Source organism: Aotus nancymaae, unplaced genomic scaffold (genome assembly GCF_030222135.1).
Source record: "Aotus nancymaae isolate 86718 unplaced genomic scaffold, 86718_ANA_hifiasm-v0.15.2.pri h1tg000030l, whole genome shotgun sequence".
In the NCBI taxonomy this organism is placed as follows: domain Eukaryota; kingdom Metazoa; phylum Chordata; class Mammalia; order Primates; family Aotidae; genus Aotus; species Aotus nancymaae.
The window spans coordinates 36,385,541-36,403,883 of NW_026988443.1; the positions used below are offsets into that span (position 1 = coordinate 36,385,541).

General features: G+C 47.8%; 1 protein-coding gene across 1 annotated transcript in view; it reads left to right on the forward strand.

The window, feature by feature from the left end:
- Positions 1-18,343, forward strand: part of PLCG2 (phospholipase C gamma 2) — a 171,672-nt gene that overhangs the window by 140,426 nt on the left and 12,903 nt on the right. The window contains exons 22-29 of the mRNA XM_021671046.2: positions 268-364; positions 1,735-1,801; positions 4,622-4,779; positions 8,198-8,300; positions 10,050-10,259; positions 11,645-11,790; positions 12,705-12,819; positions 13,797-13,964. Coding sequence (XP_021526721.1) covers positions 268-364; positions 1,735-1,801; positions 4,622-4,779; positions 8,198-8,300; positions 10,050-10,259; positions 11,645-11,790; positions 12,705-12,819; positions 13,797-13,964 — 1,064 coding nt within the window. The remainder of the gene's footprint in view (positions 1-267; positions 365-1,734; positions 1,802-4,621; positions 4,780-8,197; positions 8,301-10,049; positions 10,260-11,644; positions 11,791-12,704; positions 12,820-13,796; positions 13,965-18,343) is intronic.

Here is an 18,343-nt window from a genome sequence, read left to right on the forward strand (position 1 = left end):
AGCACTGAAACTTTTGACTCGTGGTATCTTTGGTCAAACATTAAGATCATGTGATGAGGGGGAAAATCGGCCCCTGGTAACTCATTGGTAATTAAAAAAAAGAAGCTGCCTGTGAGTTGCTGTGTTGTCACAGATAGTGACACTGGTCACTCGGCCACTTGCTACCTGTCCCCATCAGAATCGAGCCAGCAGCCAGGTGCTAATGAGCAGTAGTGGGTAATTCATGCCACCTGGTGACAGCCCCCCATGTGCCCTCTTCTTATCCAGGTGGAAAGGCGACTATGGAACCAGGATCCAGCAGTACTTCCCATCCAACTATGTGGAGGACATCTCAACTGCAGATGTCGAGGAGCTGGAAAAGCAGGTGCGCCCCCTCTTCGATCATCTTACAGGAAGAAGGGATCTGCAGGTCCAGTTGTTCAGGGACCTGTGCCATCTCAGTGGGTGAATTTTTCCACGCGCTGCTAGTGGTCTCCGTGGAGCTCTGGATCAGGGAAGACAGCATGATAGGGAAATTGAGATCGTCTCCGAGTTGTTGCGGGGGAGTCTCTGTGACAAGCCAGTCATGTTTTAATCAAGTTGTGCTGGGCTTGGAAGGCTTTGAATATGCAGGAGAATTCCCACTGGAGTGAATGTGGCCAAATGGGGAATTTGTCCTCTGCTTAAGCAATTTGCAAATGAAACACATTTATGTTGGACAGCCAGACGCTGAGTACATGCTTGGGGTGAGTAAGCAAGTGGGCCTAACCAGAAGGTGAGATGAGGCCTTCCTGGTGACTTTGCAAACCTGGTGGTTGTTCCCTCACTGCCTCTTGTTAGGGACCAGTGACTTTGAGTGTGCCGGCACTGCACCAAGGATGACATCTTTGTAATGAGGACTTTAAGATCCCATTAGAGGCCCAGGGATTTATTTTGTAAGGGAGGTAGGGCAATCTGGGAAGGCTTCCTGGAAGAAGGAGTATTTGAGCCTTAAAAGTCAAGTTATAGAGTTCAACAGCAAGAGACTGGCAGAAGGGAGTTCCAGGTGAGAAGTACAGTCTGAGCAAAGGTGTGGCGATGGGAATGGGGTTGTGTTCTGCGTGCTTGGGCTGAGGCAGAGACGTGAAGCCCTTGCTGCGTCTGTAGTGCGTTGCCCTTACCTGTACATCAGCATTTGCCTGGTGCAGGGGTTGGGGGTCGGAGTAGTGCAGGCAATGAGTGGATGCCCGGTCTGCCATCTCTCCTGAGACCAGGATACTCATCATCTCGGCCAGACCCTGGGATGGTGTGAGTGTGCAATGGGGGGCAGAGTTGGCAAGGGCGATGGGGGCTCAGAAAGCCTTAAAAGCCAGATCATGGAGCATGGGTGTTGCCTCCACAGGACATGGGGAGTCACAGAAGGTTCTTGAGCTGGGCTTTAGTAGCCTAAATAGTCTCATTTTGTAATAAGGTCTAGGGTGTGTTTGGAAGCCAGATCTGAGGAAACATTGTGAAACCTGTTCTAGAATTCACAGGGCATGTTTTTACCGATTGGAAAATGAAACTCGGAACCTCCCGGCACCCACTCCCCGTCAGGTCCCTATCAGCTCCATGCTTCATTATTTAGCTTTCTCCCCGTGGACGTATCTGGTAATGAAAATGCATTTTAAACAGTTCCACAGGCGGTGTCTCTGCTAAACGGTGTGCTTTGGAAATGGGTTGTCTTTTTATTATTCCCGTTACAACTAACGTGAGTTATGTCTTGTTTCTTCATAGATTATTGAAGACAATCCCTTAGGGTCTCTTTGCAGAGGCATATTGGACCTCAATACCTATAACGTCGGTACGTGCACATATCATCTTAGCCTGGTTTCCCACCCCAATCCCCCATGGCCTGACCGCAGCCCCGCCCCACACAGGGAGGCGGCTGACACGGGGTCCTGTCTTGCCTGTGACTTGAATGCCAGTTCCTTCCCTGGCTGAAGCTGAGTATTTAGGTCAGGCTGGTCAGTGAGTATGATGTGATGTCTGCTGTTCATATCTGCTAAAAATAGAAGTGCTTAAACAGGGTCTGGTACATACATGCTAGATGGTGGTTAGCTGATATTATTACCAACATCGCTCTTGTTATTTCAGGATCTGCCTGTGTTTCATGTATTTCGAAGGAAAGCTGAGCTGTCAGCCTGGCTGAAATGCAGCATGGAGTTGGGAGTTCTGGGTTCTAAGCCCAGCTCTGCCTCTCCGCTGCTCTTTGAACCTCTGCTTCCTGGCTGCTCAGCTGGGGCCCAGGAAACGCAGCCTGCCCATGTTGACTGTGCTGCAAGTGGATGTGGAGGCGTGGCCCTGGGGCCAGGCCTGTCCTATGGTGGCCAGGGTCTGATGTGTGCTGGGCTTCCTGGGCCTTGAGCATGCCTGCTTTTAAGTGGGCATGGTGCAGCTCCCATGTGAAGGGGCTCTGTAGCAAGCCTCCTTGTTCTGGGAAGCCCATGACTCTTCCCTGGGAAGGCATGGGCATGGTCCCCTAGGACTCAGGTGACAGCAGTCCCAGGAAATTCCTGCTTCTATTGCCAGTGCTCTGCTTTACACATTAATTTTATTTATTATTATTTTTTTGAGACTGTCTTGCTCTGTCTCCCAGGTTGGAGTGCGGTGGCATGATCTTGGCTCACTGCAGCTGCTACCTCCTGGATTCAAGTGATTCTCCTGCCTTAGTCCTCCGGAGTAGCTGGGATTACAGGCATGCGCCATCACGCTTGGAAAATTTTTGTATTTTTAGTAGAGACAGGGTTTCGCCATGTTGGCCAGGCTGGTCTCGAACTCCTGACCTCGAACTCCTGACCTCAAGTGATCTGCCTGCCTCAGCCTCCCCAAGTGCTGGGATTACAGGTGTGAGCCACCACATACAGCCTACTTTCCACATTTATTACCTGCTTCTTTTCCTTTACCACAATCCAGCAGGATAGGTAGGAGAGGGATTCTTTGCTCCCATCACCAGAAGAGAAAAATCAAGGTCCTAAGAGACCACCTCACGTGCTAAGGTCCTGTGGGTGGGGGGATGCGGGATCCCTGTCTCCACTTCTGTTGCTCTTTGTATCTTCTCCCTGCTTCCCTGTATTTGCAGAGCCGAGGCACATGGCTCAGTGGTTCTGAGTCAGGTTTGGACTGAGTCTCAGTTTTATTGTTACTAGCTGTGTGACCCTCCACATGTTACTTTCTCTTAATGAGCCTCAGTTTTCCCTCCTGTAAAATGGGGCCTAGCCATAGCAGTGGGCCTGTAGTCCATCTACGCAGGAGGCTGAGGTGGGAGGATCACTTGAGCACCAAGAGTGTGAGACCAGCCTGGGTAATGTAGCAAGACCCCAAAATCTTAAAAAAAAAAAAAAAAAGATGCAGGAGAGGTAATCTGCTTAGAATATTGCCTGGTATTTAAGAACTCAGAAATCTTAGCTACTAATATTGTTAGGTAAGTTTCCCTCTCATAACCTTTTCTTCTCTTAAGATACTTGCTCTGTGTCTAGAGAACCCACACCACATTTCTCTCCTAGCTTCTGGTGACTGCTGGAAATCCTTGGTGTTTTTGGCTTGTGGCTGCATTCCTAAGTCTCCACGTTTGCCTGCACATGGCTTTCTCCCTTGTGTCAGCATTCGCTTTCAAAGCCATTTACCCTGGTGTGGTGGCTCATGCCTGTAATCCCAGCACTTTGGGAGGCCAAGGCGAGTGGATCGCTTGAGTTCAGGCGTTCGAGACCAGCCTTGGGAAACCTGGTGAAACCCCATCTCTACAAAAAATACAAAGATTAGCCAGGCTTGGTGGTGTGCACCTGTGGTCCTAGCTACTTGGGAGGCTAAGGTGGGAGGATCGCATGAGCTTGGAAGGCGGAGGCTGCAGTGAGCCAAGATAGCACCACTGTGCTTCAGCCTGGGTGACAGAATATGACCCTGTAGCAAAAAAAAGAAAAGCCATTTAAAGTATTTATTTTTTGTATATAAAAGATTATATGTAACAATAGAAAATTATGTACAATATGCTAACTGAAACAATCAGTTCATCAAATTTTATGTATTGTATGAAAACATTTTGTAAAAATGCCAAGTTGCTTAGCTATATTTTAAAATCTTTCTAAAATGAATGTGTATTGTTTTAGTAATTTGTAGAAAATATGGTAAGGGCAAAAAGCATTTTCTAATTGGTCAATCAAAAAGATATATAATGTTTGTCTTAAGATGAACACGTATCTATGAAGTGGACAAGATGGTATTTTATTCAGGTTCTCTCATGCATTTTACTTTATTTTCCTGCATCTTAAACATCCTTCTCCTTTCTCTCATAAGGATACTCATCCTTGTTAGGATGTTGGATTGCCCTAAATCCAGGATGATCTCATTTGAGATCCTTATAGTAACCTATAAGGTCTCATTCACAGGTCCTGGTGACCTGACACAGCTTTGTGGAGGACACTAGTGAACCCACTGCGTCCCTGAGCAGTCATGTGTGTGACACGTACTTGCCGATGGAAAGTAGATGGCCCCATTGATCCTAACCGTGATCATAGCAGTGGCGGTCTGGTTTGGTCCATGAGAGAAACGGCTCAGGCAGGGTGCGGTGTGGTCTTTGTGGCCCTCTCACAGGCTGATCGGGACATTTCTTATTCTCTGCCCTAAGTGAAAGCCCCACAGGGGAAGAACCAGAAGCCCTTTGTCTTTATCCTGGAGCCCAAGAAGCAGGGTGATCCTCCAGTGGAGTTTGCCACAGACAGGGTGGAGGAGCTCTTCGAGTGGTTTCAGAGCATCCGAGAGATCACCTGGAAGATTGACACCAAGGTAGGCACCTGCTCACGCGTGGGCGGGTGCAGGTCGGCCTGGCATTCTCAGGGCTCTGGTGCTCACGGAGGCTGTGGGTGGGTCCAGGCAGCAGGATGAGCAGGCCCAGGTGCTACTCAGAATTGGGGAAGGAGACCAGGTGGGTTCAGACAATAGGAGCACCCCTTGTTAGGGAGAGGCGGGGATAGTGGAGGTGCCCTGGGAAGGCGGGTCTGGTTGTCTGGTTGGCGCCTTCAGGAGGCTGAGTGCATGCAGTGATGCTCAGTGATGATGTCTATACAGCCCTATGTATCTTACTAAGGAAGTTACTGCCTTCCTCATTTTGAGTATTTTGTTTCTAAGTATCATACAAAGCAGTCTGGATCCTCCCCATGGAAAAAGTTCACTGAGCTCACTGCCTGGACCCGGAATGGGCCCTGGGAACACAGCAAATCAGTGAGACCTGGTTCTTTCCGGTGGAGGAACTTTCCCTCTAGATGACCTTTTCAGGGCTGTCCTACTGAAGTACTAGTCTCTGGCTAGAAGTGTTTTGGGAAGGTGAGAGCTTCTGGATAAGAACAGGAGGTCTGGAATTGGGCAGATTGGAGTTTGCACCCCAGCAGGGCTGGATCTCTGGGCCTCAGTTTCCTTGTCTGCAAAATGAGGACCCAAATTCCTAACTCAAAAGTACTTGATCACTGCCCTGTCATTATGCCAGTGACATGGGAAAGTGCCACCCTGTCTTGGATGATGGAGCATGTGCTGTCTGCTGCTGTGGCTGCAGAACTGGAAAGAAATCGTAGGGTTTCCCAAGGACCCATTTGCTTCTAAGGTAGAACTTGACCCAAAGGGCTGATTAAGGCCTTCCTGGGCTCTCCTGCGGCCTCTGACCTCTGGCTAGAGTCAGTGAGTTTCTTCTCCAAGATACTTAGTCACGCACCGGTGGCCAGGTCATTTTTTTCCCCTTGGGAGGGCCTCACATCTTGGCTAGTCTCTGGTCCTTGACTCACTTGACTATTCCGCAGGGAAGTGTCCTGTTGAGGAGACTTTGCAGAGGGGGCCAATCGCTGGGCCCTTCCCTAGGGCTCCTAATTCTTCCCACGGCTTTTCACACCACCAGCCATGGGGGATGAACCACAAGCTTGTAGCCAGCTGCGGTCTGTCCAGCTTTCCCAACGAAGCCATCTCTTCTGCCCTGAGTGCCTCTGATGCAGTACAGCTCTGAGGCACACCCCTTGCCACACCCCTGAGGTTTATTTGAAAAATCTCCAAATAGTGCATTCCCACTTCCGCCACTTCACTTAATGGAGAGACTTTCCCTATTCCCTATTTCCCTAGAAGGCTCTGTGTCTCCCCTCCCTCGCACCTCCTCTGCTGCTACATGAAGGTTTCTGAAATGAAGCTGAGCTGTTCAAGGCTGCCGTTGGTGGCCTTCGGTCTACAGTCCTCCCTCACTGGTTTTTATATTTGCTAAGATTTCATGAGAATGATTTTTAAAGTCCCATTATTACATCTGAGGGTTAAAAAAAAACAAAACAAAACAGGTCAGCAGAGTTGATGGAGTTCCTGTACTGGGCAGAGCCACCACTCCCGTTTAGGGAGCTGGTGTTGGGGGGCAAAGGAAGAATTTTCCCATCCCACTCTCGGGGAACCAGTGGCGGGTAAACTCTCTGCTCACTGCCAGGGCCTCTGCCTCTCCCTAAGTGCCCATATTGTTATATATCTATAGCCACTTCCAGTTGATGGCAGAGAACAGTCACAAAATCCTTCTAGTTGGTGGGTTTCCAGAGACTCTGAGATGGCCTGAGGGGTGACTGCTGCAGGCCGGGAGAGTAATTATCATGTATTTTTTTTTTGTTTTTTTTGAGGCAGAGTCTCACTCTGTTGCCCAGGCTGGAGTGCAGTGGTGGGATCTCAGTTCACTGCAGCCTCCACCTCTTGGGTTCAAGTGATTCTCCTGCCTAAGCCGACCAGGTAGCTGGGATTGCAGGTGCCCACCACCATGCTCGGCTAATTTTTGTATTTTTAGTAGATACGGAGTTTCACCATGTTGCCCAGGCTGGTCTTGAACTCCTGACCTCAAGTGATCCACCTGCCTCAGCCTCCCAAAATGCTAGGATTACAGGCATGAGCCACTGCGCCCAGCCTTGTCTTGCAATTCTGAAGCAGCAGCTGGTGTTTCTTCTTGAACCAATATTGTCTTCTGCTGAGATCGGGGGAAGAAACATGAAGCCCCGTACCTTGTCATAGCTCTGTGTTTTGTGTGAGGCCAATATTCCAGAAGTCGACAGACGCATGCCCCACTTCCTCATTTTAAGCAATTCTGTTGTCATTAGAGGTGAGCTGTGTTGTTTTTGGGGTTTTCTGTCCCCAGACAACCCCATGGTGAAAACTGTGCACTAAGAGTACAAAGTCAAGTTAGTACAAGGACCAGGAGAAAACACCCGAGGTTTGGAAGGAAACATGGCTTTGGTTTCTGCAACAGCACTTTGCCATTGACTGTTTGTTTGGCTGACACCTTCTTTACCTCTTGGTTCATGCTCTGCCTGCCCACCTGTGAACAGGGCTTTGGAAGCATCTGGTCTTGACGTTGGTTGGCTGGGCAGCCTGAGATAAGCTACTCAACTTCTCTGTTAAATGGAGATAATCCTACCTGTCAGGAGATGTGTGGATTGACTTAGGTAATATCTATCAAATGCTTAGCCTGCGACGCTTAGAGCTAAGCACCCCCCAAATAGTGACCACTCTTATCTAAATATTCTCTCAAGGTTCCCCTTGGCCAATAAAAGTCTGATAGAATTTGGGGAGGCCCAACAGGGTTGCCTGATTTGGGGTGAAGTGAGAAGCTCATCCTTACATGCAAGGAATTAGATTTGACAGTGGGTTCTCTGGAGAGAGTTGCCTCTCGAGTTTATAGCACGTGGCCTGGGCCCTGGGTAGTAGTCCCCTTGGGCAGAGCACTGATGGGCAGTCACATGTGGGGAGCAGGTCTGCAGGTTTTGAGGGTGCAGGGGATAGAGAATTATGACAAGCATGCTGAGGTCCACAGAGCCCATCAGGACTTGAAGAACTAGAATTTGAGATACTCTAACCAGAGTGTGGTTTTAGGGGAAAGGAATGGAGGCAGAGAGTTAAGGACAGAGGGATAGCGACAGTGAAGAGTCCCCTTCCCCTGCCATCCTGACCCCATCTATATTTGAGGACTGTGGCCAGGCGTGAGCTGGATGCCAAATCCTCGTGGAAACAGCTTTGTCAAGAATTTTGAAAGAGGAAAAAACGAGAGGGGCACGGTTGTCTTTAGGAAGGGAAAACATCCAACCATATTAAAGATCCGAGCGTGCAAGAAGGCAAAGTGGGGATGGAGGAGGAAGAGCACAGGGTGAGCTGGGAAGGTGGGCTTTCTCAGGGGCGGGCACTAAAGATGGTGAACTCCAAACAGGAGAACAACATGAAGTATTGGGAGAAGAACCAGTCCATCGCCATTGAGCTCTCTGACCTGGTTGTCTACTGCAAACCAACCAGCAAAACCAAGGACAACTTAGGTAACATCTTTACCAGGAGTCTGCCATATAACTGCAATGAAAACTGTTACTTCCTTTTGAGTCTGGTATTTTCAGAGAGGGGACAGTGAGTGCATTCTCCTGTTCTTAAATGCTTCAGGTAGATGACCTCACCTTGGGTTTGTCCTCTGGGTGAGGGAGCTGGTAGAAAAAGCCCTTTTGGTGTCTCTGTAGGAAAATCCACTGTATTAGTCTGTTTTCACACTGCTGATAAAGACATACCTGAGATGGGGTAATTTATAAGGAAAAAGAGGTTTAATGGACTCATAGTTCCACGTGGCTGGGGAGGCCTCACAATTACGGTGGAAGGTGAAAGGCACATTTTATGTGGCAGCAGATGAGAGAGAATGAGAACCAAGTGAAAGGGGAAACCTCTTACAAAACCATCAGATCTCGTGAGACTTGTTCACTACCACATGAAGAGTACGAGGGAAGCCACCCCCATGATTCAATTACCTCCTACCCGGCTTCTCCCATAACATTGGGAATTATGGGAGCTACAGTTCAAGCTGAGATTTGGGTGGGGGCACAGCCAAACCATATCACCCACTTAGTGGGTGGGTTAGTTCTTATTGCCATTACCGGAAACTCGGTGGCTGAAAACAAAATAAATTTATTCTTGCGTGTCCTGGAGGCCAGAATCTGAAATCAGTATCATGGGGTCAACATCAAGGTGTCAGCTGGGCTGTGCTCCCTCCAGAGGGGAAAGCCATTCCTTGCTTCTCCCAGTTTCTGGGGGCTGCTGGCATTCCTTGGCTTGTGATCACATGGCCTTCTCCTCTTGTGCTTTGCTGTTATAAGGACCCTTGTGATGCTTTAGGTCCACCTGGATGTTCCAGGACAAGATTCCCGTTTCAAGCTCCCCTGCAAAATCTGGTCTGCCATATAAAGTAACACATGCCCAGGCTCCAGAGATTAGGGCCTGGACATCTTCAGGGGTCATTACTCAGCCCACCACAGATATGGTTTAAAAAAAGGATTTTCTGCCAAACGCTCCAGGTAGCAAGCTTTTTGATGATGCTGTGCATATTTTACTTTTCTCTTTGGGTGTCTGAGCTGCTTCTGTATCTTTCATCAGAAAGACCAGCAAGACTATATTAGACCCCTGAGTTAACTTACGGGGAGGCTGGTCCGCAGGAACCTCTACATTAAGGGACAGATGGCAAAGCTCAGGACTCAGCAGGCTCAGCATGTTGACTGCCTGGCTGTCCCACCACAGCTGGACGGGAGGCAGCCAAGATGGGGCCTGTCCCCTTCCCTCTCCTCCCATTCTCTCTACCTTCCCTGCGCAGGAACCCACCCATGTCGCAACCCTACCTGGGGGCAGTGGCAGGTGATTCTCAGTCTGTTCATGTTGTGTCTTTGGTATGTTTGATGAGGAATCCAGGTCTCTTTGCATCTTCCACTCCAAAGATCTTCTCTTACCTAAAACCATTCCCATTCTTCCTCTTCTATAACTGTACCACTTTTGTGTTTTCTTGTTCAAGGATGTTGATAAAGTAAATTACAATACTTCTAGATTAAAAGGTAGTGGGAAAACTAGGCCCCCTTTTAATACTTGGAACTCCCAGAGGGCAAGAGTCCATAGCGATACCCTTTAGGACAATGTCATCAGAATACCCTGAATGTCTTGTTAATGAGAGGGCTTCCTGGTTTCCTTTTATAATCTGAGCATCCAGCCACTGCAGGATGAGACACAGAGTAAGTGATGACCTTTTTCTCTGTGCGCAGAAAATCCTGACTTTAGAGAAATCCGCTCCTTTGTGGAGACAAAGGCTGACAGCATCATCAGACAGAAGCCCGTCGACCTCCTCAAGTACAATCAAAAGGGTCTGACCCGCATCTACCCAAAGGGACAAAGAGTTGACTCTTCCAACTATGACCCCTTCCGCCTCTGGCTGTGCGGTTCTCAGATGGTGGCACTCAATTTCCAGACAGCAGGTAAAGATGGACTGAAGGTAGTCCCATCCCTGCAAGGTGGCAGTGGCAGTCACTCCAGGCCAAGTCAGCTTGGGTCAGCAGTGCAAGGTGGCGTCTAGGAATGAGTGATTTGTCTAAGGGACTGCACAGTTCAGCAGAGTGCTGGTTACTATGAGGTCCAGCAGCTGAATGGAGGGATGAGAGGACTGACAGGTGCTTGGCTCAGGCAGGCTTCGTGACTGCAAGTGACAGAGGCTGAGGTAGTCTAGCTTAGGAGAAAAAGAAAATGCACGAGCTCATGTAGCTAAAGCATCTCTGGAGCTCTCTTCTCCGGGCCGGTCGCTCTGTGAGGGCTTTGGGCTCCGACTTTCTTCCAGAGACATTCACATGCCGGCGTCTCCAGCATACACAAACTTCTGGACACAAAGTGGTCCCATAAATCACAGGGCTTTGTGCTTTTGTTATTGTTATTTAAAACCTCTTTTGGGGGATCTATTCATCAGTAGCCTCCTTTACATTCTTTTTATAGCCGCATCGGATTCCATTGCATGGAACCATCATTTATTTAACCAGTCCCTGTGGAGGCACATGTAGGTATTCCCCATTATTCGCTGTCGCAGAGAGCACTGCTTTCTGTACCGCTACGTGAGTGCCATTCAACAGATGCAGGAGTACGTCTGTAGGACAGATTCTCCGAAGGGCAGGGGGAATCAGACAGCACTTGCATTTTGATAAGCTTTGCCCTGAAGAAAACCACTGAAGACCTGCCTGCAGGTGTTCCCCAGCTAAGCCACGTTGCCAAACTGCCCTCCACAGAGATTGTAGGCGAGAATGTAAATGGTTGGGGGTTAGGGTACACTCTTTTGGTATAACTTCATAGAGTTTTAACTTTTCGCCGTTTGCACAACTGAGTGCTGAAAACTGATAAATCGTAGTCCATTAGAGCTGCTTCTCGTAAGTGACATCAACCAGTTTTCTCCTTATTTAGGGAGCAGTTGCATTTTCTTTTCTGCAAACTATTTGTCCTTCTTACTCGATGTATCTAATGCAGTTGGTATTCATAGCATAGGTGTATCAGAGCTAAGAGGTTAAAAATTTATGCTCATGTATTTGTCATTTGAATTAAAATAAACTCCTGATTTATTTCTATATAGACACTTTTAGCTTTTAGTAAGTTTGAACCTTTTATGATTGGGATTTTCTGACACACTTAGAAAGGTGTTGCCCAGTCTGACATTTTGTTGTCTAGAAACCCTGGATGTTCTTTGAGTGAGATACCTATTTGAACAGCTGCCTCAAATTGATTTTGGGAAAAGGTGTAATTCATTCCCCACCTAGCAACTCCTGGCCCAGGAGGCCAGCGTTCTGGTGCCTGACTTACAGCAGGAGTTCACTTTCCTTCTCAGATAAGTACATGCAGATGAATCACGCGTTGTTTTCTCTCAATGGGCGCACGGGCTACGTTCTGCAGCCTGAGAGCATGAGGACAGAGAAATACGACCCGATGCCACCCGAGTCCCAGAGGAAGATCCTGATGACACTGACTGTCAAGGTAAAGCCAGCCCTTCTTCCTGCTAGGGGAGCCAGCTGCCCTCCCTGGGGGCTGAGCCAACACTGCCTTGAGAGCAGGGAACCCGCGGCTAGGGATGCTTTGCTTCTCATCTTGTTTACACTATTAACATTCAGGCCATGTTTGAGGATCTTTCTTTCTTACACTCCAGGGTCCTTTTGGGAGAAGAGGGAGGGGAACCTCCTCAAACCCATCTTGGTCACTTCCCCTTGTCAGCTGTGGGGGTGACGTATCAACCCATCTTTCTGGGGTCCCAGCGAGGTGAGCCTCTGGCCAGAAAGAGAAAGAAAACATGGGAAACGGCCATTTGGTCTTATGGAGAAGTTTTTTTTTTTTTTCCTACTTTGTCCAATTCCAGGGTTTTAAAAAATTCATCTGACTTTCAGAGAAAGTGTTACTTTGTAAGAATTTTTAGAAAGTAGAGAAATGAACTGCATTTCTCATGAGATTAAGGGCAGGACCAGGGGCAAGAAGCATACATAACCAAAGGCCTTTAAAGAGCAGTTACAAAAAGAATGCCACGCTGTCCCCCAGCCTTTCCTAGGGGCGGGGAAGTCCAGTGACGAAGCTGTGCCTTGATCAAAGGCACCTACTTGGGCATGCATGTGTGTGCATTCATGAATGCAGGTGAGTTTTACCTGTTAAGTCAGGTGGCATGGGGGCCAAGACCCAGGCTGATGCCGAGGAGCTGTGGACCGACCACAGCCCACCCCCGTGCATTGCAGAAGGTTGCTATGGCTTCTCCAGTGAATTTGGGAAAATCAGGGCTGGCACTGAACGCACAGTGTCACTCTAGAACCCAGTCACAGCTCCATGCGAGGCTGCCTGTTCAGGACGTGGCCAGCTCTTGCCAGCAGGTACCCAGGGGGTTCCAACGCTTACCTTCGGTGTCCCAGGTTCTCGGTGCTCGCCATCTCCCCAAACCTGGACGAAGTATTGCCTGTCCCTTTGTAGAGGTGGAAGTCTGCGGAGCTGAGTATGACAACAGCAAGTTCAAAACGACGGTTGTGAGTAAGTTGACTTGGCCCCTCTGCTTTTACGTGTCCAGCCAGTGAATCCTTTGTGGGGATGCTCTTCGTGAGGGATTTTGCAATGCACTTCTGCTGTCCCAGGATATTGTTTCCTATTGCCCACGTGGCTCAGCTTGAGGAGGGGATACAAACGGCCACTTTGTTAAATCCTTAGACGTTCCCCAGTGCTGCTTGCCTGCCTGTCACTCAAGTCTGGAATCCTAGGTGAGGCCCTCACCCACTGCGCCCTGACACTAGATAGGTCCTCTCTGTGAAATAGCCCAGTCTGATTTATCTTCTGAGTCAAAGGCCAAGAGGCAGAGACACAGAGAGAGAGGGTGAATCTGCATGGCTGACCTGAGCCAGAACATCAGCCTAACCTGGGGCATCTTAGCCCCTAGAAGGCAGGAGGGAAAAGAGGAAGGCTTGCTCTTCCAGGAAAAGCGGGGAAGGAACCGTGAATGGTGGGCCTTCTAAGGCACAGGATCCTTGCCCCTGGTCAGAAGTAGCCCAGGGAATAACTCAGATGCTGACCAAGTAAACTGGCATGTATAAAGAGTGGCAGGATTGCTTCTTGGCTGCTCTGTGAGGCTGGGCTCTCCCCTGCCAGCTGTAGGACCCCCTGCTGGTAGATGTGGCTCTCGGGCTCTCTTCTCCCCTTTTATCTTTTCCAAAATCCACCTTCCGGGCTCTGCAAACACCTCCCCCTTCCCTTCATCCCCGATCCTGGGGAGGGGAGATGGGAGGTGAGCTCCTTCCTCTGCTCACCGAGAGACCAGTCTGCAACAGCAGCTTCCAGGATTGCACCAGGTGGGGTGGGGCAGTGAAGATAATTATTCAGATTTTCTTAGATCATGGCATGGATGCATATTTATTCACATGGTTGCCAAGGGGATTCATGGCTGAAGGACGCAGAGATTGTCTTACTAGGAAAGGGCAGCTCAATGTGGCCTCTAATGAGCTTTCACCTCCTTCCAGATGATAATGGCCTCAGCCCTATCTGGGCTCCAACACAGGAGAAGGTGACATTTGAAATTTATGACCCAAACCTGGCATTTCTGCGCTTCGTTGTTTACGAAGAAGATATGTTCAGTGATCCCAACTTTCTTGCTCATGCCACTTACCCCATTAAAGCAATCAAATCAGGTAAGAGGCCTTTTAAGGATGTTCAGTTTGAGCTGGTATTGTACTTGGGTTTGGCTGCTGTCTTCAAAAAGAATGAAAAGTCATTTTTCCTGGTTTGGATGGAATCACTGCAAAACCAATTGGGTGGCTTGGAGAGCTGGTGCATGTACAGCCTGTTGCTTCGCACACAGGTGGGGGGAGGCTATGCCCTCGACGTGCGATGTCTCCGTGCAAAATTGGATTGTTAGTGGATTGCCAACCTGGCACTGTAGTTTGATTTCATTTTGAAATGTCACACGCGGTTTGCTTCTTCCTAGCCAGGGCTAGGTCTGGTTTGATCTCCCTCTCGCTCTCTGGCTGGCAGTGTGAGAGGGTGGCAAGGGAGAGGCCTTTGGCATCTGCAGGGAGTAGCAATCTTGAGAGACCAACTCCCCAAACCCTCCAGAATTCACCTTCCTCTTCTATAAAATTGAGAGGGTTAATTTACTTTGAATTGTCAGAGTTTTCTTCCATGCTGAACAAAACACAAAACCCCTTCATGGTATGAGAAAGGGTCATTTTGTATTTTTCGGCAAACAAGCCAAGTTGGGTCATAGGACCAGCTCTTAAGAATCCCGTTCGATCCCAGATGACTGAGCCCCTCGTGCACAGCTGAGATAGACAAATAGACACCTCCAGGTGACATGATTTGGGACCCTGCTGCTCCTAGAGCCAGTCATTTACCAAAACAAACAAACTGGCTCTCCTTAGCTTGTACACAGTTTCTCTAGTTTACTTTCCCACTGGATTTTAGGTGTAGTGTTTGTCAAACAGGCCCTTGCTGGATGTTCAATTTCCCTTCTTCTCCTTCTTTCAGTATTTCTGATGCACGGTGCATGAGATCATAGATTCATTCTTCTGGATTCCTCAGGAGGTCACTGTTCCCTTGTTTTCTAAGGGAGAAAGATGACTGTCATTTTACTTACATGAAAATACAGTCTTTTGATATTGTTTGGAAACCTGGGGCTCAATGCAGAACTGAACTGGATCTTACTCATTTTTCTAACTTGGAATATGTCAGACATTTCCTCAACTTCCACCTTTCTTAGTATGATATCATAAACCTGTCTATTTCTGCTACTGGGCAGGAGCCCAATTTCTGAGCAGCAGGCATGCTAGAAAATGCAGGTGCCGGCCGGGCACCACAGCTCAGGCCCGTAATTCCAGCTACTTGGGAGGTTGTGCCACTGCACTCCAGCCTGGGTGACAGAGTGAGACTCTCAACAAAAGAAAATGCAGGTTCCTGGACCCACCAAGGGGAGCTGAGTCAGCCCAGGGTAGTGCCCAGGAATCTGCATATTTAGCCAGCTCCTCAGATGGCCCTGGGATGGCACTTTCAGAAAACCAAGCACTGTCAAGACTGCCTGTCTTACCATTGAGGAAATGAATTCCTCAGAAAGTAATCGAAACAAGAATTTGAGAAAATGTTTAAAGCTTCTGATTTTTTTTTTTTGCACTCTAGAAATGTTCATTTTCATGAACATTGCTACTCTAGCAATAATAGTGAGTATTCATTTGTAAGAGGCCTAATACTTGGCAACACTTCTTGGTTAACTCACCCACATTGTAAACTACCTCTTTTTGGGACAGAGTCTCGCTCTGTTACCCACGCTGGAGTGCAGTGGTGTGTTCTTGGTTCACTGCAACCTGTGCCTCCCTGGCTCAAGCAATTCTCCTGCCTCAGTCTCTGGAGGAGCTGGGACTACAGGTGCACACTACTACTTCTAATTTTTGTATTTTTAGTAGAGATGGAGTTTCGTCATGTTGATCAGGCTGGTCTGGAACTCCTGGCCTCAAGTGATCCACTTGCCTCGGCCTCCCAAAATGCTGGGATTACAGGCATGAGCCACTGTGCCTGGCCTATAAACTACTGCAAACCCAGCAATGAGGCTGTGATTAGTTTGCTTCTTTTATAAGGCTTAGGAATGACACTGTTTCTTCTGGTGCAGGAAGGGTAGCTTTTGGTAAATCTTTATGTTCCTGGCCTTGATGCTGTATCATTTCTTTTTGTGGGAACTACTTGCCAGTTGCTCTGCTGGATGAGTCCAGCAGAGAAGGGCAAGTGTGCTGAAACCCCCTGGTTACCTTGATGTCCTCTTGAAGGATGAGGGCTGTGAGCCTCATAACCCCTCCCAATGCCTTGCAGAGATGTCAGCGTTGATAAAACCTCCTTACCTTAGTGGATATCAAAGCGTGTCAATTCTTCTGCAGAATGCAGTGACTTAGCTTGGAGATTTAGAAAAAACAAAGGTGAGAACCTCAAGGGAGATTAAAAATGTGACCCCATCCTCCCCTGACTGTGAGATACTCTTCGTAGGGACCTTTCCTCACTCCTTTCTACCTCCTAGCAGTGCCTGGCACATCCATATTCATGGGAGGAATGAAACAAAATGAACAGGAGGCATTGAGGGTCTTCCAGACTCAAAAATAAACTTCACCCATTGTCATTAGGGATGCACTTAAGCTTTTAAACCAGCTGGAGTGCAGGAGGAAAAAAGCAGCCTGTATTGTGTTAGGTACCTTAAACTCTTCCTCTTTTAATCCTCACAGTAATCCTGTGAAAGGGGTTTTATCTCTGCTTTTAAAAATCGGAGCACTTCGAGGCCTAGAGACTGAATTAACTTGCTCAAGGTCATATACCTGTAGGAACGGAGCTGGGACTCAAACCCAGGAATGTCTGATTTCGAACCCCTTGTTCCTCCTCTGCAGGCTGCCCTCGCGCTGGTTGCTGGAAGCCTGAAGCATTGATCTTATTTTAAGAGGTGTCTTTATTTCCCTTTCCCCTGTGAAATGACCAGAAACCACAAGAAGAAAAACAATTCTGTTGTGGGTGAAATGGGAAATACGTTTCAGCACAGACTCCAGTATACATAGAGGGCTGCCCAGTGCATAAAAATGGAACTTGTGCAGTGAGATGAGGTAGAAGGAGCTGCAGAGAGCTGGCCATGGGGGCAGAGCTCATGTCTTGTAATTAAGAGGCACATGCCTAGTGTCAGATAGCACTGTCTTGCCTGGAACCATGCTATCAGAGTGTACAGGCTACCTGATAGCCTCCTGGAACACCATGGAGCCAGCAGACATAACCAGTTCTAACAGTTAATCAGCACCTAGACTATATCAGTCCGTTCTCACACTGCTATAAAGACATACCTGAGACTGGGTAATTTATAAAGAAAAGAGGTTTGATTGGCTCACGGTTCTGTAGGCCATGCAGGCTTTTGTTTATGGGGAGGCCTCAGGAAATTTACAATCATGGCAGAAGGGGAAACAAGCACTTATTTCCATGGCCAGCAGGAGGAAGAGAGGGTGAGTGAAGGGGGAGGTACTGCACACTTTTAAACAACTGGATCTTGTGAGAACTCACTATCATGAGAACAGCAAGTGGGAAGTTCACCCCTGTGATCCAGTCACCTCCCACCAGGTCTCACCTCCAACACGAGATTTGGGTGGGGAAGCCAAACCATATCATAGACTTACTTCTTCCCCACTGTCCACAGATCCGCTCATTAGAAGTGCAGAATCTTGGGCCTTGCCCCAGACTTCCCAAGTCAGAATCTGCATTTTAACAAGATTGACGTTAGTGTTGGCACATCACTGGGCTAGACTGCAAGAATTCTGTAAGTCTCTGTCAAGGCAAAAAACTAGCAACAAAAATCATGATAGTGGTAGGGAAAAATAGGTCAGAAAACCTATAGCAGTATATTCAGTGAGAGCAATGTCCCCAAAACCCTGCTGGGAAAACATTCAGGTTTTATACCCATTGAAACTGTCACTCAACTATAAAATCAAAGGATGGATGTGCTGAAACATGCACAGCTCAGGAATTCTGTTTCCCATGGGCTTATTTTGAAGGGAACAAAAGAGGACAAATTTGGCCAGAGAAGACATCCAGACAGAAGTTCAGTAAGAAGCTATGAGCATCCAGCCATTAAAAAATATAAATCTGTACATTTCACTATGTACAAAACTTTATATCAGAAGAGGAACACTGTAATACTGAGCTCTGGCTGGTGAGATACATGCTTGGGAAAGTATAGTGATGTCTTTGTCTTCCTTACTTTGAATTACATAAATAAGATGGATTGATGAATGGATAAATATGTGACAAAACAAGTACAGGTGGCCCTCTGGATCTGTGGACCCAACCAACCAAGCTTGGGTTGAAAATATTTTTGAAAAAATTATGTATCAAACATATACAGACTTTTTTCTTATCCTTTGACAGTATAACACTTATTTATACAGTATATTGTCTTGGGTATTAAAGCAATCTAGAGATAAAGTATATGGGGGGATGTGAATAGGTATATGCAAATACTACACCATTTAATTATTTAGAGACAGGTTCTCATCTGTCCCCA